We start from the raw sequence: 20,005 nt of genomic DNA on the forward strand, positions 1-20,005 counted from the left end.
GCCAGAACATCTTCACATATGAAGCAGGGCACAGCATGGCATATGGAGCCTGTTCCTCCCGTTGCAGGACCCACCACTTCCCTGTTCCCTGTGCCAGAGGGGCACGAATAGTCTCAAGGCTGCCTTCTTTGTGCTGCTTCCGGCTATGCTCTTAGCAATAAAGAGCAGAGGGGAGTGTCCACCTCAGAAGCTTCTCGGCCACTCCCAGTCAGGAAACAGGCCAGTCATCCAATGTAATATAGATACGGTCACTTCACCTCCACCAATGTGACTGCGTCCTGCAATGCCTCATTCAGAGCTACCAGATGTCAGCACATCAGATTATACTGGGCCTAGTCCCCCATAAGTGCCCCCCAGGCACTAGAATGGCTCCCATTTCACTGCTCCTTAAGTAATGTTTAAGGGGAGGAGGGCGCCTCCTCCCCCGGAGAATCTGGCCACAGGGGGTTCAGGGCCATCCAACATGAAGGTCCTGTGGCTTACCCATGTTAGGAGCTTCAGCCGCTGCTCATAAAGGGCACAATATGGGCGATCGATCCAGCCATCTGAGGCCCAGCCAACATGCCCGCATGGGGCTCTTTTACCCCACCTCCTCACATGATCAGGCCACAGCCCCACTCTCCAAATGCAGAGGAGAGAAAGGGGGGAAGCAGCAACAGGAAGGCAGAGAGCTGCCTGCTAACCAGGCCAGCGGCCACGTGGGTCCCTTGCCTGCCCGAGCCCAATTTCCAGCTACTGTATAGGAGGCGGCCACAGGAGATAAGTCAGAGGCCCAAGGGGGTCAGTATCTGGACCACCATCCTCCACCTCCACCTCCACTCACCGCACAAGCCACGGAGACCTGTCGCCTGCCCGAAGGCCACCCAGGCTCCCAGGCACCTCCTCTGCTGGTCTCCTAGGTGCTAGGGCCATACCTGCTTGGTCGCCAGAATCCAAGCTGCTCCGCTGAGCTAGTAGACACTCTACTTCAACCACAGGCCACGTTGAAGGCCCTGCGGGCCTGAGAGGCTCACAGTCAGTAGGCAAGCTTGCAAGGCACGGGATATGTTAATACACTGTTCAATCAGTGCTGCCATCTTTCCCATCCCAGAGCCACTACAAATAAACCCTTGAAGGCGCAGATGGCAGTGGCGTTACTGGATTGTGAGTCTCCCTGAGGAGCAGTCCTAAAGCCTACCCACCATCTTGCAGCACCTGGCTATGCCCCTTAAAATAGGAGTTTTTAAGAAAACAGGTAGGTAACTTGTATTGTCTCTAATACGGTATTGTTATCCTATGGGGAAAAACACATATATTGCATACGGGTACTTAGCAGCAATTTACAGGGCCAGTCTTCTGGAGTTAAGGTAAGTATAGGGCAAGGTCTAAGATAGCACCAACACATCACCTCGGCAGGCTCTGGGGTGTCCCGGTGCAAGAGGTGCTTTATGGCATTGGGTGCCCCGTTGGTTTCAAGGGGAAACGGTCCTGGGAAAAAGAGGCTGCAATCTAGGACTGGGGGGACACTACAGTTGAACGTAGGGACACCGTGGATACACTTCTTCTTTGGCTTTCGAGCTCTGGTGCAGTGGTGTCTTTAGTAAGGCTGGGTGCTAAACTACGCTCCGCTGGCAGTGTTCACTAAGTTTTTGTCACTCCACCCTCCGCTTGGAGTGCAAATTTTGGCAAAAACCCCGCCTCTGCCGCAGAGTAGAGTTTACCTGTGCTGCGCTGGCCACTCTCAGCCTTCACACTAAGACAGGCAACGGAGTGCTTCTGTTCAGATGGAAGAAATGACACACAGCGGCAGGTGGCGCAGATCAACTCGCTGTGTCAGCCCAATGGGGAAAGTGGCACATACATGGAGACAAGTCGTTGCCATGGCTATTGACTACCACGAGCTGCACAGCCTCACGCGTACAAGATGGAGCTTTACTGCACCTTGACTTCCACACAGTGGGTTATGCTTGCCCCTATGGGCCGCGCTGCCACTTCATCTGCAAATTCGAGGAGTGACAGCTGACAGGCCGGCAGGTCAGTTGCTACCCCGCAGTTCTAGGTCTTTCCAGCTCTTCAGTGTCTTTCTTCTTCTTAGGTCATCAGAATCTCCTTTCCTGGTGCCAGGGGCTTCCCTAAATACTAGATTTTGGGGCGTTAAGGGGAGTGAAAGATGGTAGCCAATGGGCTACTTTCCCTTGGGGGTCACTACACCGCCAATATGACCACTTTCTGTGTCCCGGAGTTCCTAATTCTGCCATCACCAAGTTGGTGGAATTTTCCTAAAGGGGGGTCTATCAAGCAGGTCACCTTAGGGGTGTGACTGGTTGGTAGTGCACCACGCCGCCCTGCATATCAAATTTCCTGCCTGTTCTGGTGCCAAATGGGCCCAGGGCAGGGGGTTGGCATTTCCTCTGCCTGCTGATCCTGCAGTCACTTATCAAAGGCGGCAGAGGTCTTTGAAGCCTCCTGCCTTGATATGCTGATTTCTTAGCCATCCTGCTTGGAGGAGGTGACAACACCTCTGGCCAGAGCAGGCATTGTTTCTTCCCTCAGAGAGCTCTCACCTGCAGGGGGGTTTATGGTGGCCGGCTGGTCTGCACCAGCCAGTCAGCACACTAGTAGAAGGTAGGTTTTCAGGGGCCCATCTAGGTTACCCTCTGGGTGAAGGCATTAATAAATCCACAACTGGAATCAGTGTGGGTTTAAAAATATATTGTGTTTGATACCATAGATTTCAGTGAAGCTATCATGTCACTGGAAAACTCGTTTTTACCAGAGTCCATCACATGTACTTAGAATGGCTTAACTGTTCACTTGTGATATCTAAGAATTAACATAGGCATCACAGGGGGCATACTTGCTCATGCAGATATGGCCACACATGTAGTATAGTGGACCTTGCCTTAGGGCTGTAGGGCCTGCTGGTGTGGTGGCTCACCTATACTGTATGCAGTGTCTACAGGCATGGCACAGAGGGATGAGTTTTATGTTGTATTTTCACTTTTCTCTTCACCATGGCACACAGCCTGCAATGGCAATTTGCATGTTGGTGCTGAGGGGTCTATTAGGGTTGCACACTACATGCTGCAGCCCTTAGAGACACTCTTTAGCTGCCCTGCCCTAGGTACAAGGGGTGCCCTTTACTAGGGTCTTACAGGAGGTGCTGATGGTATTGCCAATGGGGGGAACAATTGTACAGTTTACGGAAAGAAAGCTGCCACTGAGGACTGGGATAGCAGGAACCCAGTGCACTCCTGTCAAAATGGCATCAGATACCAGGCAAAAGGTGGGGGTGACCATGTCAAAAAGGGGCACTTTCCTACATTATGCATTGTATGCAACACAAGTGACTCAGCACTCATATTATCAGAAAAAATATTAGAACACAACCATTATTCATGATCTTCTTAATAACGCATTTTGACTGCAGTCATAGCCTGTCAAAATAAGTTTTTAAGAATGAATAAAGAAATCTGTTAATTCATACAAACAAGTTATGGCATTGTGATATCAATATCTTACATGCGCTAGAAGACCTATGGTTGTGTTCTGATTAAAACACTTTGATTGCTGAGTCACTTGTGTTGCAAACATTAGTGTGGATTTATCCTATACTGGAGTTTACGGTGCACCTGTTTTATTCTTTATTTACCTGCATATTTACTAGCGTGATAAGTGTGATAATTGTTTCCTCAGGCATTAGCGTGTAAAGCAATTGTTATGTGCACTGTAGATTGCACATATGTACTTTAATTCACACATTCACAGTCACTGCATCGTTTCTTGGAGCACCTTTTGAAACAATGTGTTGCTAAATGGGTTTGTATATATTCTGAGTATAATCTCATTGTTGTCAATAATAAACTAAATTAATTTCTCTATAACAGGCAAGCAGTCGATAGCTTTCTTCAAATTGCCAAGGAAGTAGAGGCCTGCACTTCCCCTTAGGGGAACATTGTTCTTGTTGTATTGGAGTTTCCAAGATGACTCTCACTTGTAAACGCTTTGTTTCCAAGATGACTCTCACTTGTAAACGCTTTGTTTCCAAGATGACTCTCACTTGTAAAAGCTTTTCATCTCGAGTGGAGCTCAGGCCTCCTGTACACCTTTCCGCCAGTACCACTCCTGGAAGGAGTTCTCAAGAAGATTATGAAGGACCGGGTCCAACTCATTCTGGTGGCTCCGGACTGGGCTCGGAGAGTCAGGTATCCCGAGCTGTTGAGTTTGTCCATCGGTCCTCCAATCAGGCTGCCTCTTCTGGAAGATCTCCTGTCGCTGCAGCAGGGGAGGTTTCCCCACCAGAACCGGTCAATGCTCTGCCTTCATGCGTGGAGATTGTGCAGTGACAGTTGATGGCTTTTGACCTTCTGCCCGAAATCTGTAATGTTCTTTTGGCAGCTTACGGTCCCTCCATGAAAATGGTATTCGTCAGCCATTGGAGCAAGTTTGTGGCATGGTGAACAGACAAACAGTTCGAGCCCTTATCTGCACCCCTTTCCCAAGTTCTTTTATTTATAAGTACCCTGGCCCAGCCGGGCTCTGCATTAAGCATGTTGAAGGGTTATTTGTCTGCTATCTCAGCTTTTCTGCAGCTGGAAGATCAACCTTCCCTTTTGAATTCCCCTATTGTGAATAGGTTCCCTAAAGATCTTCAGCACATGCTTCCTCCAGCTCTCTTCATTACGCCTCAATGGGACCTCAATTTGGTTCTCACTTTTCTACTATGTGCCACTTTTGAGCTGCTTCATAACTACCCTCTTAGGCTCCTCGCCCATCAAGACAGCCTTCTGGTGGCAATTACTTCTGCCCGGAGGGTCAGTGAACTGCAGGCGCTGTCATTTTAGCCTCCATGTATTTCCTTTTACCCAGACAAACTGGTCCTTCGGACTCGAGCATTCTTCTTGCCGAAGGTGGCCTCCCCATTGCAAGTAGGACAGCTCATTACCTTGCCTACTCTTTACTCTCTTCGTCATCCCTCTAAGGAAGACAAGAGACTCTACTGGCTCAAGCCAAAAAGAGTGCTGTTGTTCTACCTTAACCTCACACAGCCATTCTGGGTGGACGATCAACTCTTCGTGGGGTATTTCGGAGCCCAGAAAGGGAAGGTCATGCAGCAACGAACCATCTCCGCATTGATTGTGTTCTGCATTAAGAGCTGCTACGCTCTGGCCAAGAAGCAACCCCCGGAGGGCTTGCATGCTCATTCCACCAGAACAAAGGCTGCGACCACTGCGTTAGCACACAGAGTTCCGATCCTGGACAACTGTCAAGCTGCCACGTGGGCTTTGTTGCACATGTTCACAAAACACTACTGCCTAGACCATCAGTTCCATTGGGATAGGCAGTTTGCCTGTTTGGTCGTGCGGGACTTTCTACTCTAAATCAGGTTTTCAGAGCCGCCTCCGGAGATGTAGTGCTTGGATATCTATTCTAAGATAAGGAATCTGCGGCTATCCTCCTCCCCACTCTGTGAACAGATTTTTAGGTACAAGGCTGTTTCCCTTTCAGGGCCATAGTTTCACACACCAGTGTCAGCGTTCTTCGTGGCTCTGCGCTCCTGGCTTGGAAAGTTACGAAAAGAAACTGAAGTTTGGGTGTCACCTACATAGGCAATGCACGTCACTTCCAGCGCCGGCGATGCCATGGGAGTAACTGATTGCACCTATCGGCGCGCAGAGGTACTGCTCCCAAAAACATTCCAGATCCAGTATGACGCTTGGGAATAATTCTAAGGTCAGGAATCTGCAGCTAGACAAAGTCTCTACCAGATTAGGCATTACCAAAGGTTAGTAACATGATCATCAGTGCACAGTCCTTCCAGCTCATAATGTGCTGGATTTTCTCTATATTTCCAATGTCTGCACTACTGCCTGAAGTGTGTAATGTAATGGACCACAGCTGCATTAAAATGCATTCTGTATTAATGTTCTGATGGATACAAATACAGCCTAACTGTCTCTATTAATGCTTTCTTGCTTCTTTTCAGGTCACGCGCGACTCTTGACTTTTAGGAAAGAAGATGGGTCATATGGAGCTTGGAAAACCACTCCTAGCAGCACCTGGTCAGTTTTATGCTTCCTGCACCTTACTTCTTTGGCCTATGGAGCTCATTCTGAATTCTAGATCATTGCATTGCCAGGCTACATATTAAGGGATCAAATATATCATTGGCTCAGTAAGCCGTCCACCCTTATTTCGTCCCAAGATAATCATTATTTCACATTCTCTTGGTTCATCATTAACTTGGTCCCAGATGTTTCTCTGTTGACTAAGTCCTAGGTCCATCACTAGCTCAGATGTGTGTCCACCACTATAGCCTCAGTCTCAGATTCATAAGTGACAAATGTCGAGGCCCATTGTTGTCCCAAACGTGTTATTGGCTCAGTCCCAGAACCATCATTACCTCTAATTTTGGTTCACCAATGGCTCTGTCCTATGTCCATTATTGTGTCAGTCCCTGCAGTTCCTGCAGCATCATTGTCTTCGTTCCGGGTCCATTAGTGGCTCGGTCCCAGTCCATCATTGCCTCAGTCAAAGGACCATAATTGGCTTGGTCTTTTAGTGGCTCAGTCTTAGTCTAGGTCGATCAGTGGCTAAGTCCCAGGTCGATTACTGGTCCATTCACCAGGCCCTCATTTAAACACCATTAGCTGAGCCCCATGGGCCTTATTATGCGCTGGTCCGCACCACAATGTATTTGGTGCACCAGGCATTGACCAGGTGAGCGCGTCCTATTTTTGTTCATATGGTACCCTAAGTACAGCTGCAATCTAACATCTGGCCTAAGGGCAGCACGTTAGTGAAAGGCGAGCCAGCAGAAGCTATCAGTCCATCTTTCACGGTATAGCAGCTATGCAGACCGCCTTTCAATAAGGGACAATAAGTGACAGCACCCACCAACAGGGGATGTCTGGAGGGACCTTGGGAGCCACTTTCCCCTATATTCAAGTAGAACCCTTGGAAGGGGGAATCACACTGAATGCGTGCCACCTCTTTGTGGCACACAGACAGACCCCTGACTGCTGCTTTGCATATGTGCCAGCGCCTATAATAGCACATTGGCGCAGAGGTTAAGTGTTTACTCAATTGCATGGGCTATACTGCCATGAAAATGAGGAATGCTCCCTTAATATCGCGCTTGTGCACATGTAGCACTAGCACAAACTGTATTAGGGAAGGGGCTGTGCATCTTCAGCCGGTTCTTTAATACCAACGTGCCTCAGGAGTGCAGAAAGTAGGCACACGCCTGTTGTTGCCTCATGGTACCATGTGTAATACAGTCCCAGGTGTGTTAGGAGCTCAGGTGAAGGTTCTTCATTATTGCATCTTCCTAGGTTCATCGTCTTTGCTGCACATCTAGGCCTGTCATTAGCATAGTCTAAGGTCCACTTTTGGGTTTGTTGCAGGTGCCTTTTAGACTCAGTTGCAGTTCCATTATTACCAAGCCAGTCCTAGGTCCATCACCCTTGGCCCAGTCCCAGTTCTATGAATATTGGATCCATCTTGGGTCTTTCAGTTGCCCAGCAATAAGTTCATCATTGGCTGATTGCCTAGTCCTTCATTAGCACATTCTGAGTTCCAGCATTGGTTGAGTCCCAGATGCATTTTTGAATTAGTCCAATATCCATCATTCACACCCAGGCTAACACTCACTCAGTTTCAGGGACATTATTGGGTTAGACTCAGGTTTAGTTGGTGCTCTGTCTCAGGCCCAGCACTGCTCAGTCCCGGTCCATCATAGGCTCAGTCACTGGTCTAGTCACAGACCCATGATTGACTCTCGCTGGTCTGTCAATACTTCAGACCAAGAGTGGCCCAGAATTAGGTGGCTCTATCTTAGGTCATTTATTAGTCCAGTCCAAGGTACATCACTAGCTCAGTTCATGTCTATCAGTGTTCAGTTCCAGGCCCATTACTGTTGAATTTCCGGGTCCATGGGTGTTTCAGTCCCAGGTTAATTGTCACTGGTTTGGTACCAGACCTGTCATCTCTGGCTCAGCTCCTGGTGCATCATCTGCTTAGTTGCTATACTTTATTATTTAATCATTCCTGGGAGCATTATGCTTGCCTCAGTCCCAGGTCTATTATCATTGGAGCAGTCTCAGGTCCACCAATGGCTCCTTCTATCATTTCTCATTGGCACCTGCTCCATTATTAGCGCATTGAGAGGTCCAAAATATGATTACTCCCTGGTCCATCCATGGCTAAGTTCAAGGTCCATCACTGAATCAGTTCCAGAGCCAACATTTGTTCAGTCCAATGCCCATTGTTCATCATTCCAAGGTTCGGCCCCAGGTCAATCAATAGCTGACAGCCAAGTCAATCTTTGGTTTTGCCCCGGGCCCATCATCATCGACTCACATGTTGGGCCATCGTCCCAAAGTCCATTATTTCTCATCCCCACATTAATTAGTGGTTCAACCCCAGGCTCGTCATTGGTTCAATGCCAAATCAATCATTAGTTTGGCTTCTTGCCATCACAATTGGCTCAGTTCCAAGTCCATCACTGTCTCAGCCCCAGGTCAGTCATCATTCTCGGTTGTGGAAGATACAAATTGTTCTTTTGCTAAATACGTTTTGCTTGTTGTGTCATCGAACTGTGCTACCAATAAGCTTCTAACTTAGTTATTTTGATTTGGTAGAAATAGTTTCTAGAAAAAATATGAATATGCTGGCAAGTAAAATTGAATAATGAACAGCGGCAATAAATGACAGCATGGGTTTTGAGAAACTTAAACTTAAAGCTCCGAGAGGGCAACTAATCATATGTTTTTTTTTAACAGGGTAAAGGACGAAGTTGTAACTAGTACTATCCCTATTTTCACGAAAAAATGTATGCCTTTGAATACAACAGATGATGTTTTGAATATTAATAATATTATGTTTTTCTAATAAGGAAGATCAGGTAGCTGAAGTGTAATTTAAGAAAGTTTATTTAGTCTTAGTTGTAGCTTGGTAAATTCAATGTACAGCAGCCTGCCCGCTGCTCAGCCCATACTCCACTGCCACACCTCACCTCACAGGCACCCAAACATTCCATTCATCATCACCGCTCCAACATTCCATGCAGCGCATTCACACTGGCTGAGCAGCTCCGCATAAAGCAACTGGGGAAAAGCATAAGTACAAATACAAGATACTACACGTTAATTTACCACTTTCTTCAAAGAATTCCTTGCCAGTGGATTTGGTCAGCTTTGTTGGCTCAATCCAGGATTTGTTCTCTAGTATATAATATAATTACTAGTGACTTTAAAACCCACTTATCTAGACTGAAATATTCTAATGGAAATACCAAGTCGGACGACTACTTCAGGTAAATGCCAAGCATTAGACGTAAGGTGTATTAGATCAATATTGCTAAATTTCAGTGTAAGTTTCTAGCCAAATTTTCATGCTTTATTGTGAGACTGATTACTATCCTGAATTATAATTTTATTTCAATATTACATTTAAATTAATGTATACCATTTGTATTTATCCCTCAATTAAATCAGCCATTACCCTCAAAATACCCATCAGTTTGAGCATCATTTATTTTCCGGTTCAAAAGGGACAACAAAGATTACATAACCAACCATTTTATTAATTTCATTTGACAAAATGGCCTTTTACCTCATCCTCATCTCTTGTCATGTTGCAAGAATCGGGAGACATAGTGATGGTTCTATTGTGGTTGTACTCTGATGTCATGACATTCATGTTGTTCATTCTTTCAGGCTTACTGCCTTCATTGCTAAGATACTCTCCATTTGTCGCGATCACATTAATATGAACGATGGCACCATCCTGACAGCGGTGGACTTTCTGATGAAGCATCAGGTGGAGAATAGCGGGGCCTTCAGGGATCCAGCACCGGTCTGGCACAGGGAGATGCAGGTAATCAGAGTAATGTTCTGCCTCAGGAGAAATTGGGAGAAGGTCCAAATAATGTATTTACTCTACATGAGCTACTCCTACTTGAGAGGGTGTTGCTGTTCTTGCTTCTCCTAACCTAGGAATATATTGGGAAGATGTAGGTTTAAAGATTGTCTGTGTCTTGATGCAATGAGGGTAGGCCGTAGTCCCCTGGTCTCCCTCTCCCCATTGACCCCACTGCAGAGAATTTTGAGGCACAAGTGCTTGGAGCCAGCATCCTTGCAATGGAAGAAAGTGTCCCTGCCACCTGCAGATGTGCTGCCCCAACATGTGTTTCTATGTCAATGAGCCACAGCGGAAAAAAAACATCAAACATAAATAAAATACAGGACTGTGCAGTGCTAGTCTCTCACTTGATTTCAGTTCATGTAATTGGTTTATTTTGGCTGATGTGTCTCTTGACACTTTGTTAGCTGTTATTTTTACCCAGCTCACTGGTATTCTATTGACAATACAATAATGAAGAACAGAGTCAGGCTGCTCTACCTTTTTACTAAAGTTCCACTATGCTCTATGCCATGGCATTATCCATTGTATCCATGCCATGCTGTTAGGACCTGAGTGTATCCAACCAGTGCAGGCTGTAGTGGGAGATGGTAAACATAACCTAATGCATTCTTCGGCCATAGCTGCCCTCAGCCATACATAGAATATTATGTAGCTGTACAGCAACCGCTGCAACGAGCATCATCCAACCAATGATAATATGCTGCAGGCAACATTCAAAGTTGTCTGTAAAACAAAACGTTTAGAAGCTCCTGTACAGGCACTGATGCCCCTAAACGTTTTTAGTAAAATCTAGTGCTTAAAAGATCAAAGCGCCAGCTGCGGACATCTAGTCGTACAATACCATGGCAAAGTCGAAAGTTCTGGTAGACCTCGATGAAGTGTGGTTCGAATACACCCAGTCTACGCTTACCTTTAGACTTAGAAGAAATTTCATATGTAAATGTCTAAGAAGTTTAAGTTTAGCGGGGCAAGCCAGTTGGCAGAGTCCAAGAAGGAGGTGTTGTCACCGGGTAGCTGCTGGACGAAGTTACAGTGAAGATGTTTCCATTTGGAAGTCGAAAATGTCCCGCGAGACAAAGCTGCAGGCTGTATTCGATGAGGGCTGCAGGAGGCTGGATATCCTTCCAAAGAGGAGCAGCTCAACAGGATTTACTTCTGTGGGGAAGAACTTAGCAGGAGCTTCCGCAAAGTTAGGGCAACTTGTACTGCACCATGGGCGGATTAGCAAGCAGGTTGGTCTCAGTCTCTTCTCGGTTCTGTAATGCAATGTAATGTGATGTAATGTAATATAACTAGGTACTTGTAAAGTGCGCTGCTACTCCACAGAGTGTCCCGGTGCTGAAAAGACCGCGAGACAGACAGTGAGCACAACAAGCAGGTAGGCCTAGATCTAATGTTGGAATAGCCAGGTTTTTAATTTCCTCCTAAAGGCGAGGAGATCCTGCACCTGTCTAAGAGAGAGTAGCAAGCTATTCCATAGCCGAGATGCCACCACTTGAAAGGATCGACCACCCATAGGGAGCGGGAAAACTTTGGAATGGTCGTCAGGAGCTGTACTGAGGACCTCAAAGTCCATTGTGGGACATAGTGCTGAATCCTTTTCCTGATGTGAGGGGCCCCTGTATTATGAAGGGCCTTAAAGACCAAGACTAGCGCTTTAAAATGGATCCTCTTTTGGACCGGTAGCCAGTGCAAGGATATCAAGTGGGGGGTCATTTGCGCCCTGGGGCCAACAATAAGAATAGCTCTGGCCGCCGCATTCTGAACCACCTGCAAGGGACCTAGTAGATAGTCAGGGAGGCCCAGGTACAGGGCATTGACGTAGTCCAGCCTTGATACAATGAGGGCCTGGACTACATCCTTCTGTGTGAGACCGGGAGCAGGGGAAGAAAATTCTTTAACATTTTCAATAGCCCAAAGCAGGTGCTGGCCACAGTTTGAATCTGAGCCTTAATGGACAGTTCAGCGTCTAGCTTGACCCTAAGGCTCTTCACGGTGCTATTAAGGTTACAGGGGAGGACATATCCTGTGGCCACCATTGGCGCCATGCTTCACCAGGATTAGAGCAGAAGAAAATAATCTCCCACTTTTCCGGATTACACTTCATTTGGTTTTGTCTAAGCCAGGAAAACACCTCCGTCAAGCAGGCGTTTATCTCACCGCATCTAACGTCGGCACCCTTAGCACAGGTGAACAACAATTGCGTGTCATTGGCGTAGGATACTATTTTAGCACCGTATTCCTCAGCTAGGAGCGCAAGAGGGGCCATGTACACGTTAAAGAGTGTCGGGTCAAAACCGAGCCCTGTGGGACCCCTACTTTCATAGGGGGGATGTGAGCCGAAAAGGGAGGGGACCAAATTGTTTTCTGATGTCCACTTAAAAAGGAGGTGAACCATCTGAGTACCATGCTACCAATGCCACACTCCTGGAGTCTTCGCAGGAGTCGGTCGTGGAGGCCGTGGAAAGGTCCAACAATACCAGTACCGCGTTGCCACCTTTGTCTAGTGTTGCTTTAATAGTTTCAGAGACATCTAATAAGGCTGTTTCAGTACAGAACTTTGCTCTGAAACCCAACTGACTTGGGTGAAGTAAATGGTTTTTCTCCACATATTCCGTGGTGACTGTATTTACATATTTCTCCAAAACCTTGGAGAAGAAAGGCAGCAATGATATTGGCCAGTAATTACCGGCTACCAATGGATCTGCAGCAGGTTTCTTTAAAAGCAGGATCATTTTTGCGTGTTTCTAGCTCTCCGGCATTTGCCCCTCATACAGAGAGGTGTTCAGGACCAAGTTGACGACTTGGTTAATCACCTCAACAATAGATGCCAGCACTTTAGCTGGAGAAGGGTCGGAGGGTGCACTGGACTATAGAGCTTTCATTATCTTGAGGGATTTATCCAAAGTGATAGAAGGAAACTGCATGAGGGAAAAACCAATATTAGGGTTAGCACGGGGGGCGGACCCATGTTTACTAAAGTCACCAGGGGCTGCGTCTCAAAAGAATCTTGGATGATTTTAATTTTGTCATAAAAATAGCGGGCCATGTGGTTAGTCCAATCCCTGGTAGGGACAAATTAGGGGATGAGAAGTTTTTTACCATTTTAAAAAGTTCTTTACTTTTGTTCCCGGCCTGTTCGACTTTAGAGGAAAGAAAAAGTTTATTTTCTTCGCGGACATTACTGTAGTTGACTTTCAGGGCCAGTTTGTAGGTGATTTTGTCCGTGGGATTGAAGTTATTCCGCCACGCTCTCTCAAGGCGTTTGCAAGCACTTTTGCTCTTCCTAAGGGCCTCCGTGAACCATGGGGCCGAGGCTCTGCTAGTTTTTGCTTCCCGAGTGGAAGGAGGGGCAAGCGCCAGGGAACGGAGTTGTTGCCAGTTCTCCAAGGAGAGCACATCACTCTTGAGGTTTCCGCTGTGAGGGATAGGGTGGAGGCTAAGTGCAGTATGCAACGCCTCCGAGGTGAACTAATGAAACGGCCTAAAACTGCTGGCGCGAGGCTTGCAATATGAATGAGGGCTCCCTGACTCCTTATGGACTCTAAAACCAAGCAGAAAATGGTCAGACCCTACTATGGGGAAGGGCGCATCCATTTCTATCCTGGCGGTGGAAAAGATCTGGTCCAAGGTGTGACCCTTTTTCATGGGTAGAGAAGAGGACATAAGGGGCCAGGTTGAGTATGCCCAGAGATTCGCACAGCCCCATGGGCTCAAGTTCCCCTGGTTTGTCCATTAGAATATTAAAATTCCCGAGTACCAAGCAGTGACTGTATTTGGCAGCAATAGGGTAGATAGCGTGGCTAATAGACTCTGTGAACTTTCCAGTTGGCCCAGTAGGGCCGATACGGCAGATACGGCAAGAAGGAAGCCGAGGCTCTCGGCCCCCTCTAGCAACATGGTAGGCAGTAAAGAGCAAGTAGAATATGGCCATACCCCCGCTCCTGCCCCCTGGCCAATCCTTTCTTTGGATCTGGTATCCAGGGGGGATCCCAATAGCAATGGTGGGATTAGAGCCTTCGTTTAGCCACGTTTCGGTTAGAAACATAATATTGAGCGTTAAATCTATTAGAAGGTCAAAGAGCTGAAACTTGTTTGTTTCTACAGACTGGGTGTTTAGTAGGAAAGCCTTCAGTTGACTCCCTTCCCCGTGCTTTGGTCTGAGTGGGCGCCGGTGTTAGACTTCTCTTTGCACTCCACACGCGTCTCGCTGCGAGGGGGAAAGGCGGCCCAATTGCAGTGTTTGCAGGCAAGGCAGCCTGCATCTGCCTGAAGGGAAAAGTGGGAGCAGCAGTTCACACACTTGCCAATATCAACTAGCCTTGCTCTGCAGTAACTTATGCGATTTATGTGATCTAGTGGAAAACCGGCAGCATTTCCAGCACAAAATGGCGGTTTCTAACTATTAGCTTGGCTGCCTCCCACTCAAAGTTCGATTCCCGCCTCCCTTCACACATCAAATTCAACACATTGCAGAAAGTTAAAATGCAAGTTTAAAAGCAGTACATAAATCTAAAAAAAAAACTAGAACTAGTTCTGATCTGTACAAATAAGCAAATTAGCAGCTAGTACTACGAGCAAGGTGCAGCTGACTGCACTATCACGGGACCGAGCGCGCTCACGCAGCGTCCTGTTTTAAAATCCCCAGGTTGAAACAACTAGACCGCACCATCAAAGGAAATGGCGGTTTCTAATTATAAGCTCAGCTGCCTCCCACTCAGGTTTCGATTCCCGCCTCCCTTCACACATCAAATTCAACACATTGCAGAAAGTTAAAATGCAAGTTTAAAAGCAGTACATAAATCTAAAAAAAAAACTAGAACTAGTTCTGATCTGTACAAATAAGCAAATTAGCAGCTAGTACTACGAGCAAGGTGCAGCTGACTGCACTATCACGGGACCGAGCGCGCTCACGCAGCGTCCTGTTTTAAAATCCCCAGGTTGAAACAACTAGACCGCACCATCAAAGGAAATGGCGGTTTCTAATTATAAGCTCAGCTGCCTCCCACTCAGGTTTCGATTCCCGCCTCCCTCCGCACATCAAATTCAACACAGTGCAGAAAGTTATAATGCAAGTTTAATAGCAGTACATAAATCTAAAAAATAACCAGAACTAGTTCTGATCTGTACAAATAAGCAAATTATCAGCTAGTACTACGAGCAAGGTGCAGCTGACTGCACTATCACGGGGTCCGGGTTCTCAGTCCACTTTTTGACAGAATTTCTTTTAAGTCCAAAGTTTTGGATTTGGGAAATCTTGGCACCTTTAGCACAACTTTCAAGGGCCCAGGACAGGGGGTGTATCACTTGGAGGGTCAGGACTCAATCTGCTGGTTCCCGGTGCGGGTTCAAGATTGTTGGAGCCTTTTCTCTGTCCGAATCTCAGATCAGGAGGCCAGCGAACTGGCCCCTGGTAGTCCTGGGTGCAAGCAGAAAAGCAGGTCTCTAGCAGCTGGTCAGTCCTCTGAGGGCACAAGGCAGGCTTCAGGCAGAAGGGCAGTCCTTTTGGTGCAGCAGGTCAGTCCTTTGAAGTACACACCAGGCCATGGATAGCGGGGCAGTCCTTCGAGAGTCCTTCCACAGGCCCAGAAGTGAACTGAAGAGTGAGTCTGAGGGTCCTATTTTTAGGTTGAGCATTCAAGACCTCTTGTATATACTTTAGTATATCCTTATATGTGTCTGTACTTTGTGGGCTCTGGAGATCAGCCCTAGAACTTGTCTGCTTCTGCTAAGGGATTTTTCTTTCTATTCAACTGCCCCTATTTAACTGTCTTGATGGAAAACGACCATTTGAGGCAGGGCCGGACTGGCCTTAGCAGGCACAGGGCATTTCCCCCGTGGGCCACAGGGGTGGGGGCCTTTTTCGTTACAGGGCCACTTTTGCAGCATAGCTGCAATATTGGCCTCTGTAACAAAATCGGCCAATACTGGCCATGCCAAACAGCTCGGCCGCACCCCCCAAAGCCCCGGGGGGGGGGAGGGGGCGGCCGAGCACTTTGCCAAGGCCAGTTTTGGGCCCTAGTCCGGCCCTGAGTAGAGGTCAGTAAAATACCAGAATTGCTTTCTGCTTGTTCAACTGCCTCTATTTAACTGTCTTGATAGAAAACAACCAGTAGAGGTCAGTAAAACACCAGAATTGCTTTCTGCTTAGGGACTTTCTTTTTTATTTTTCTGGCACCTGCCTCTATTTAACCTTCTTGATAGAAAATGACCAGCAGAGGTCAGTAAAATACCAGAATCACTTTAGTATTTTCTAGATTCCAGTCCATAGAAATTGTCTTCCACAAGCACACGTAGACAATAATATTTTCTTCAAATCTTGTATTTTCAGTGATATGACCACTGAAGGCCCTGATTTCATATTAAAAACATAGCTTTGGACTTTACCATTTCCCGCTGAAAGGCAATATTCGTTCCCATACCTGCGTGTCACTCAGTTTGGTGCTTAGTTTCCCTCCATGTTAAAGAAGTGTAGATGTTTCAGCACCCAGGCTAATGTGCTGCATAGCGAAATACATATAAGGTCCCAAAGGTGAGACCGATTACATTGCAAATGCTTGTTATACCTAGTGCTAGCTTTGAATTGGAAGAACCTTAGGGACTTTTCCCCACACAGAAATATCTGGAGTTTCCTGCCTAACTGCCCAGGCTCTACTGGGTCTTAAAGTCACAAAAGGCTAGTGTGAAGTTCTTTGTGTGCGTGCTAAGTCAGGGTCTTTGAAGTTCAAGTGAGTCTCTGCTCTGCTATACCCGTGTCCTGTTAAGGTGGCCCATCCTGACAACACTTAGTCCCTCTATTGTTTGGCTGTCGGAGAGGAATATACAAAGACCAACTACACCTAGTCAGTCATGTGATCAAGGAAACGGGCTGCAGACACAAAATGGTAACAAGAAATGCCAACTTTATTAAAGTTATAAAAGTGGGGGGTTGAGCCTGTTACTAGCACCCAGACTGGGTCTCTTATAAAGTAAAATCAACAATTTCAGTGCCTAGGTGCTCTAGTCAAATTATAATATTTCGCTATAAGAACCACATTTGCAATTATAGTGGCCTTGGTAATTTATTTCACACTAATTTTTTAGTTTGAAAACGATTTTAAACATTCATAGCATGTCTTTCTTAGGAGGGCAAATTTTTCTCTTTTTTGCATATATACATTCACAGTGATAATTAAACATACGAAAAAATTAACATTTAAATGAAAAGGCAAAACAATTGTGAAGTAGACCAGTCCTTCAATCTAAGAACAAAGCACATGGCGGAATTTACATTTAAAATTCAATCATGTTCTACATCTTGACAGTATAAGCTTGTTGGGATTCTGTAGTGCAAGAACAGGCAATTTGCCGTGTTTCCTGATTGTTGCTAGTCTGTTCAGGTAATATCTTCCCCCAACCAGTTTGGTCAACACGTTTTGAAGCCTTTTGTAATTTCTGCGGCTCTCCTCAGTACCGGGACTTGGTCAGTGTTTTCTCCTTATTGTACACTTCTGGAGCACGCAGTGAGTTCCGTTCATAGTGGTTTCTTCAAAAGTGCAACTATTCCGTACATGTTGAAGCAGGTTTCTGCTCTTTATGGTAGTCCTTAAACTGCACCCTTCGAACGAACTTGAATCATTCCTAACCTCCGGCAGACCAGCGTGTCTTATGAAGTGAAACACATAGATTTCTTCCCGTTGTATAACTTCTGTGGTATTTCAGAAAAACGTGCCTTTCAGAATGAAGCATGTTCAAAATTGTGATCTAAAATCCGATTTTACAATTAAAGAGGATTTTAAATTTCAATTTCTAAGACACCAAACATGATATTACCACTTGCTCCCAAGCAAAAGTTATCATTAATTAAATGTAATCACACAACACATGTTATTCTAAGGGAGAGGTAGGCCTCACAGTAGTGAAAAATAAATTTGTGAGTTGTTTAGTACCAGGACATGTAAAACTTGAAAATTCATGTCCACATTTTTAAATAAATTGCATTGTTTAGGGCCTACCCTATGCTGACTTATATGTGTTAAAAAGGGTGTTTTGGGCTTCGCAAAGGAGTTCTGTTCAAGATGATCCTAATCAAAGCCATACGCACTGAATATTCCCGCCCACGCATGGGTACCCTGGAACATATATAAAATGATATATAAAAACATAACTATACAGCAATTGATATATATATTTATATTATTTTTTCACAAACCAGTGCAGCCTCCAAGAAAAAACAAAGGCTAACGAATGCTCTGGAAATCTGCTTTTGCAACAATAGATTGCAGAAAACAGAAGGCCAAGAAGACACTTGAACTCTCTTTAATGGACATAAGAAAGTTGTCCTGCAAAACAGCAGGCATTGTTAGCCTATAGGCTGCATTGAAAACTCAACAGCATAAAAAATGAAAGCAATTGCAAGCATAAACTGGCACCATGCCTTTAAGGCAGCCATGACCCTCAGCTTCCGATCATGACTCCGGGCTGACAGTTAGGTCAGTTGTTTTTTCCAGCTCCTTCAGTCAGGACCCTGGAAGTCTGTTGAAGTAAGGAGTTACCTTTTTTCTGGCACAAAATTCCCTTTTTCTCTCAGACCATGCCTTCTCTTTTTGATTCTTGCCCCTCCTGTGGCAAAAGAAGGCCAAAACAGATTCCAATTCTGTTTGTATCCTCCACCTTCCTGAGTCTCATAATCCTGAGACCTGCCAACACTGCAAGAATCTTCCAAGACGCACTCTCAAGGAGAAAGAAAGAATCCAGCTTTATGGCCTCTCAGAGAAGAAGAAATCCACTACCTCCAGAGGCAGATCTCCAGTGAAGCACAAGAAGAAGAGACCCAGGTCGACTTCCAAGAGTAAGGTCCCAGACTGTTCTTCTTCGGCGTCAGGCTCGGCTTCGAAAGGCCTCCAACAACGAAGAAATCGCCTGTGAGAGTTTCTCTGTTGACGAGACAGCCGGCAAGGTCAACGTCGAGGAGTCGATCTCCATTGGCACCGACTCATCGCCCAAAGTCAAAGCATCGCTCTCCGTTGTCGCAGTCATTACAGTGTTCGATGTCGAGGTGAAACCCTCCATTGCCGTCAACTTGAGGCCCAACAGCGAATATTGAACCTTCCGTTTTTTCCTCTTTGGCTCGCATACGGACAAAGAGATGGCCAGAATGAGCACCACAACATGGCCACTTCAAATATGAGGTAAGGTAAACATTTTGAGAATGTATACAGCATCAGCCACTTGGTTTATTAAGGACAGTGGAAACGTTACTTAAATCTCTACTGTGGTTGGCTTTCGAGCCTCACATTCAAGTCTAATGCCCATGCTTCTCTCATGAAGCTCCTACCTTTTTGCAAGCCTTGGATCTCCAGTGACTGCATGTGACCCGTACGTAGCAAGCTCCCCACCAGTCGTAATATGTCTATTTTCTAAAATCATACTCTGCCTATCAAGTTTGTTCTCTTGCTTCCGTAAGGCTTCCTCAGACATTCTTCAGCACTTTCTAGTTTGAGAATAGTGTTGAGAACATTTTTGTTTGAACATTCTGTGCATTAGGTTAGGATTCCTGGTTCTTGCTTGGCATTCTTTCTTTTCGTTTTGTATTGATGTACATTGCATAATGTATTTTATTTCATTTAATCAATTTTGATTCTACAATTCTATATTTTGTTGTAATGACCTGGTTGCTATGTATATTGTTCAGTGCATTGTGAGGTGCTTAAAAAAGAGCAGTCAGTGTTTACCTTGTCGTGGGCCGTCCTACTGTACCCCACTGTATGTGCGTGACACTCTACGCATCACAGCTTTTGGAACACTCTTGAGCCCTTCCATTTGTACCAAAGCCTGGCTGAGGGACTCTTCAATGCATCCCCTGTACCATTGCACTGCTACACTGACCTCTGTCTCTGAATTGGCCTCTCTGTGGTGCTGTTTTTGGATTTCCTCTGCTCCTGTTTATCATAAGAAGTACAGCCATAGTGTACGGGGTCTCCAAAGATTGTATCCTCCCATAGAGGAATCCAAAGACGTCACATGAACAAACCGGACCTAAGAATCCGGGCCTATAGTTAGAACGCGCTTTACAGATGGGAAACAATTTCCGCTCTCTAGATTGTGGTTCTCCTATAGA

General features: G+C 46.0%; 1 protein-coding gene across 1 annotated transcript in view; it reads left to right on the forward strand.

Moving 5' to 3' along the window:
- Window positions 1-20,005, forward strand: part of LOC146869469 (complement C4-like) — a 520,274-nt gene that overhangs the window by 372,562 nt on the left and 127,707 nt on the right. The window contains exons 25-26 of the mRNA XM_085599862.1: window positions 5,966-6,041; window positions 9,699-9,858. Coding sequence (XP_085455988.1) covers window positions 5,966-6,041; window positions 9,699-9,858 — 236 coding nt within the window. The remainder of the gene's footprint in view (window positions 1-5,965; window positions 6,042-9,698; window positions 9,859-20,005) is intronic.

Source organism: Triturus cristatus, chromosome 1_1 (genome assembly GCF_964204655.1).
Source record: "Triturus cristatus chromosome 1_1, aTriCri1.1, whole genome shotgun sequence".
NCBI lineage: Eukaryota > Metazoa > Chordata > Amphibia > Caudata > Salamandridae > Triturus > Triturus cristatus.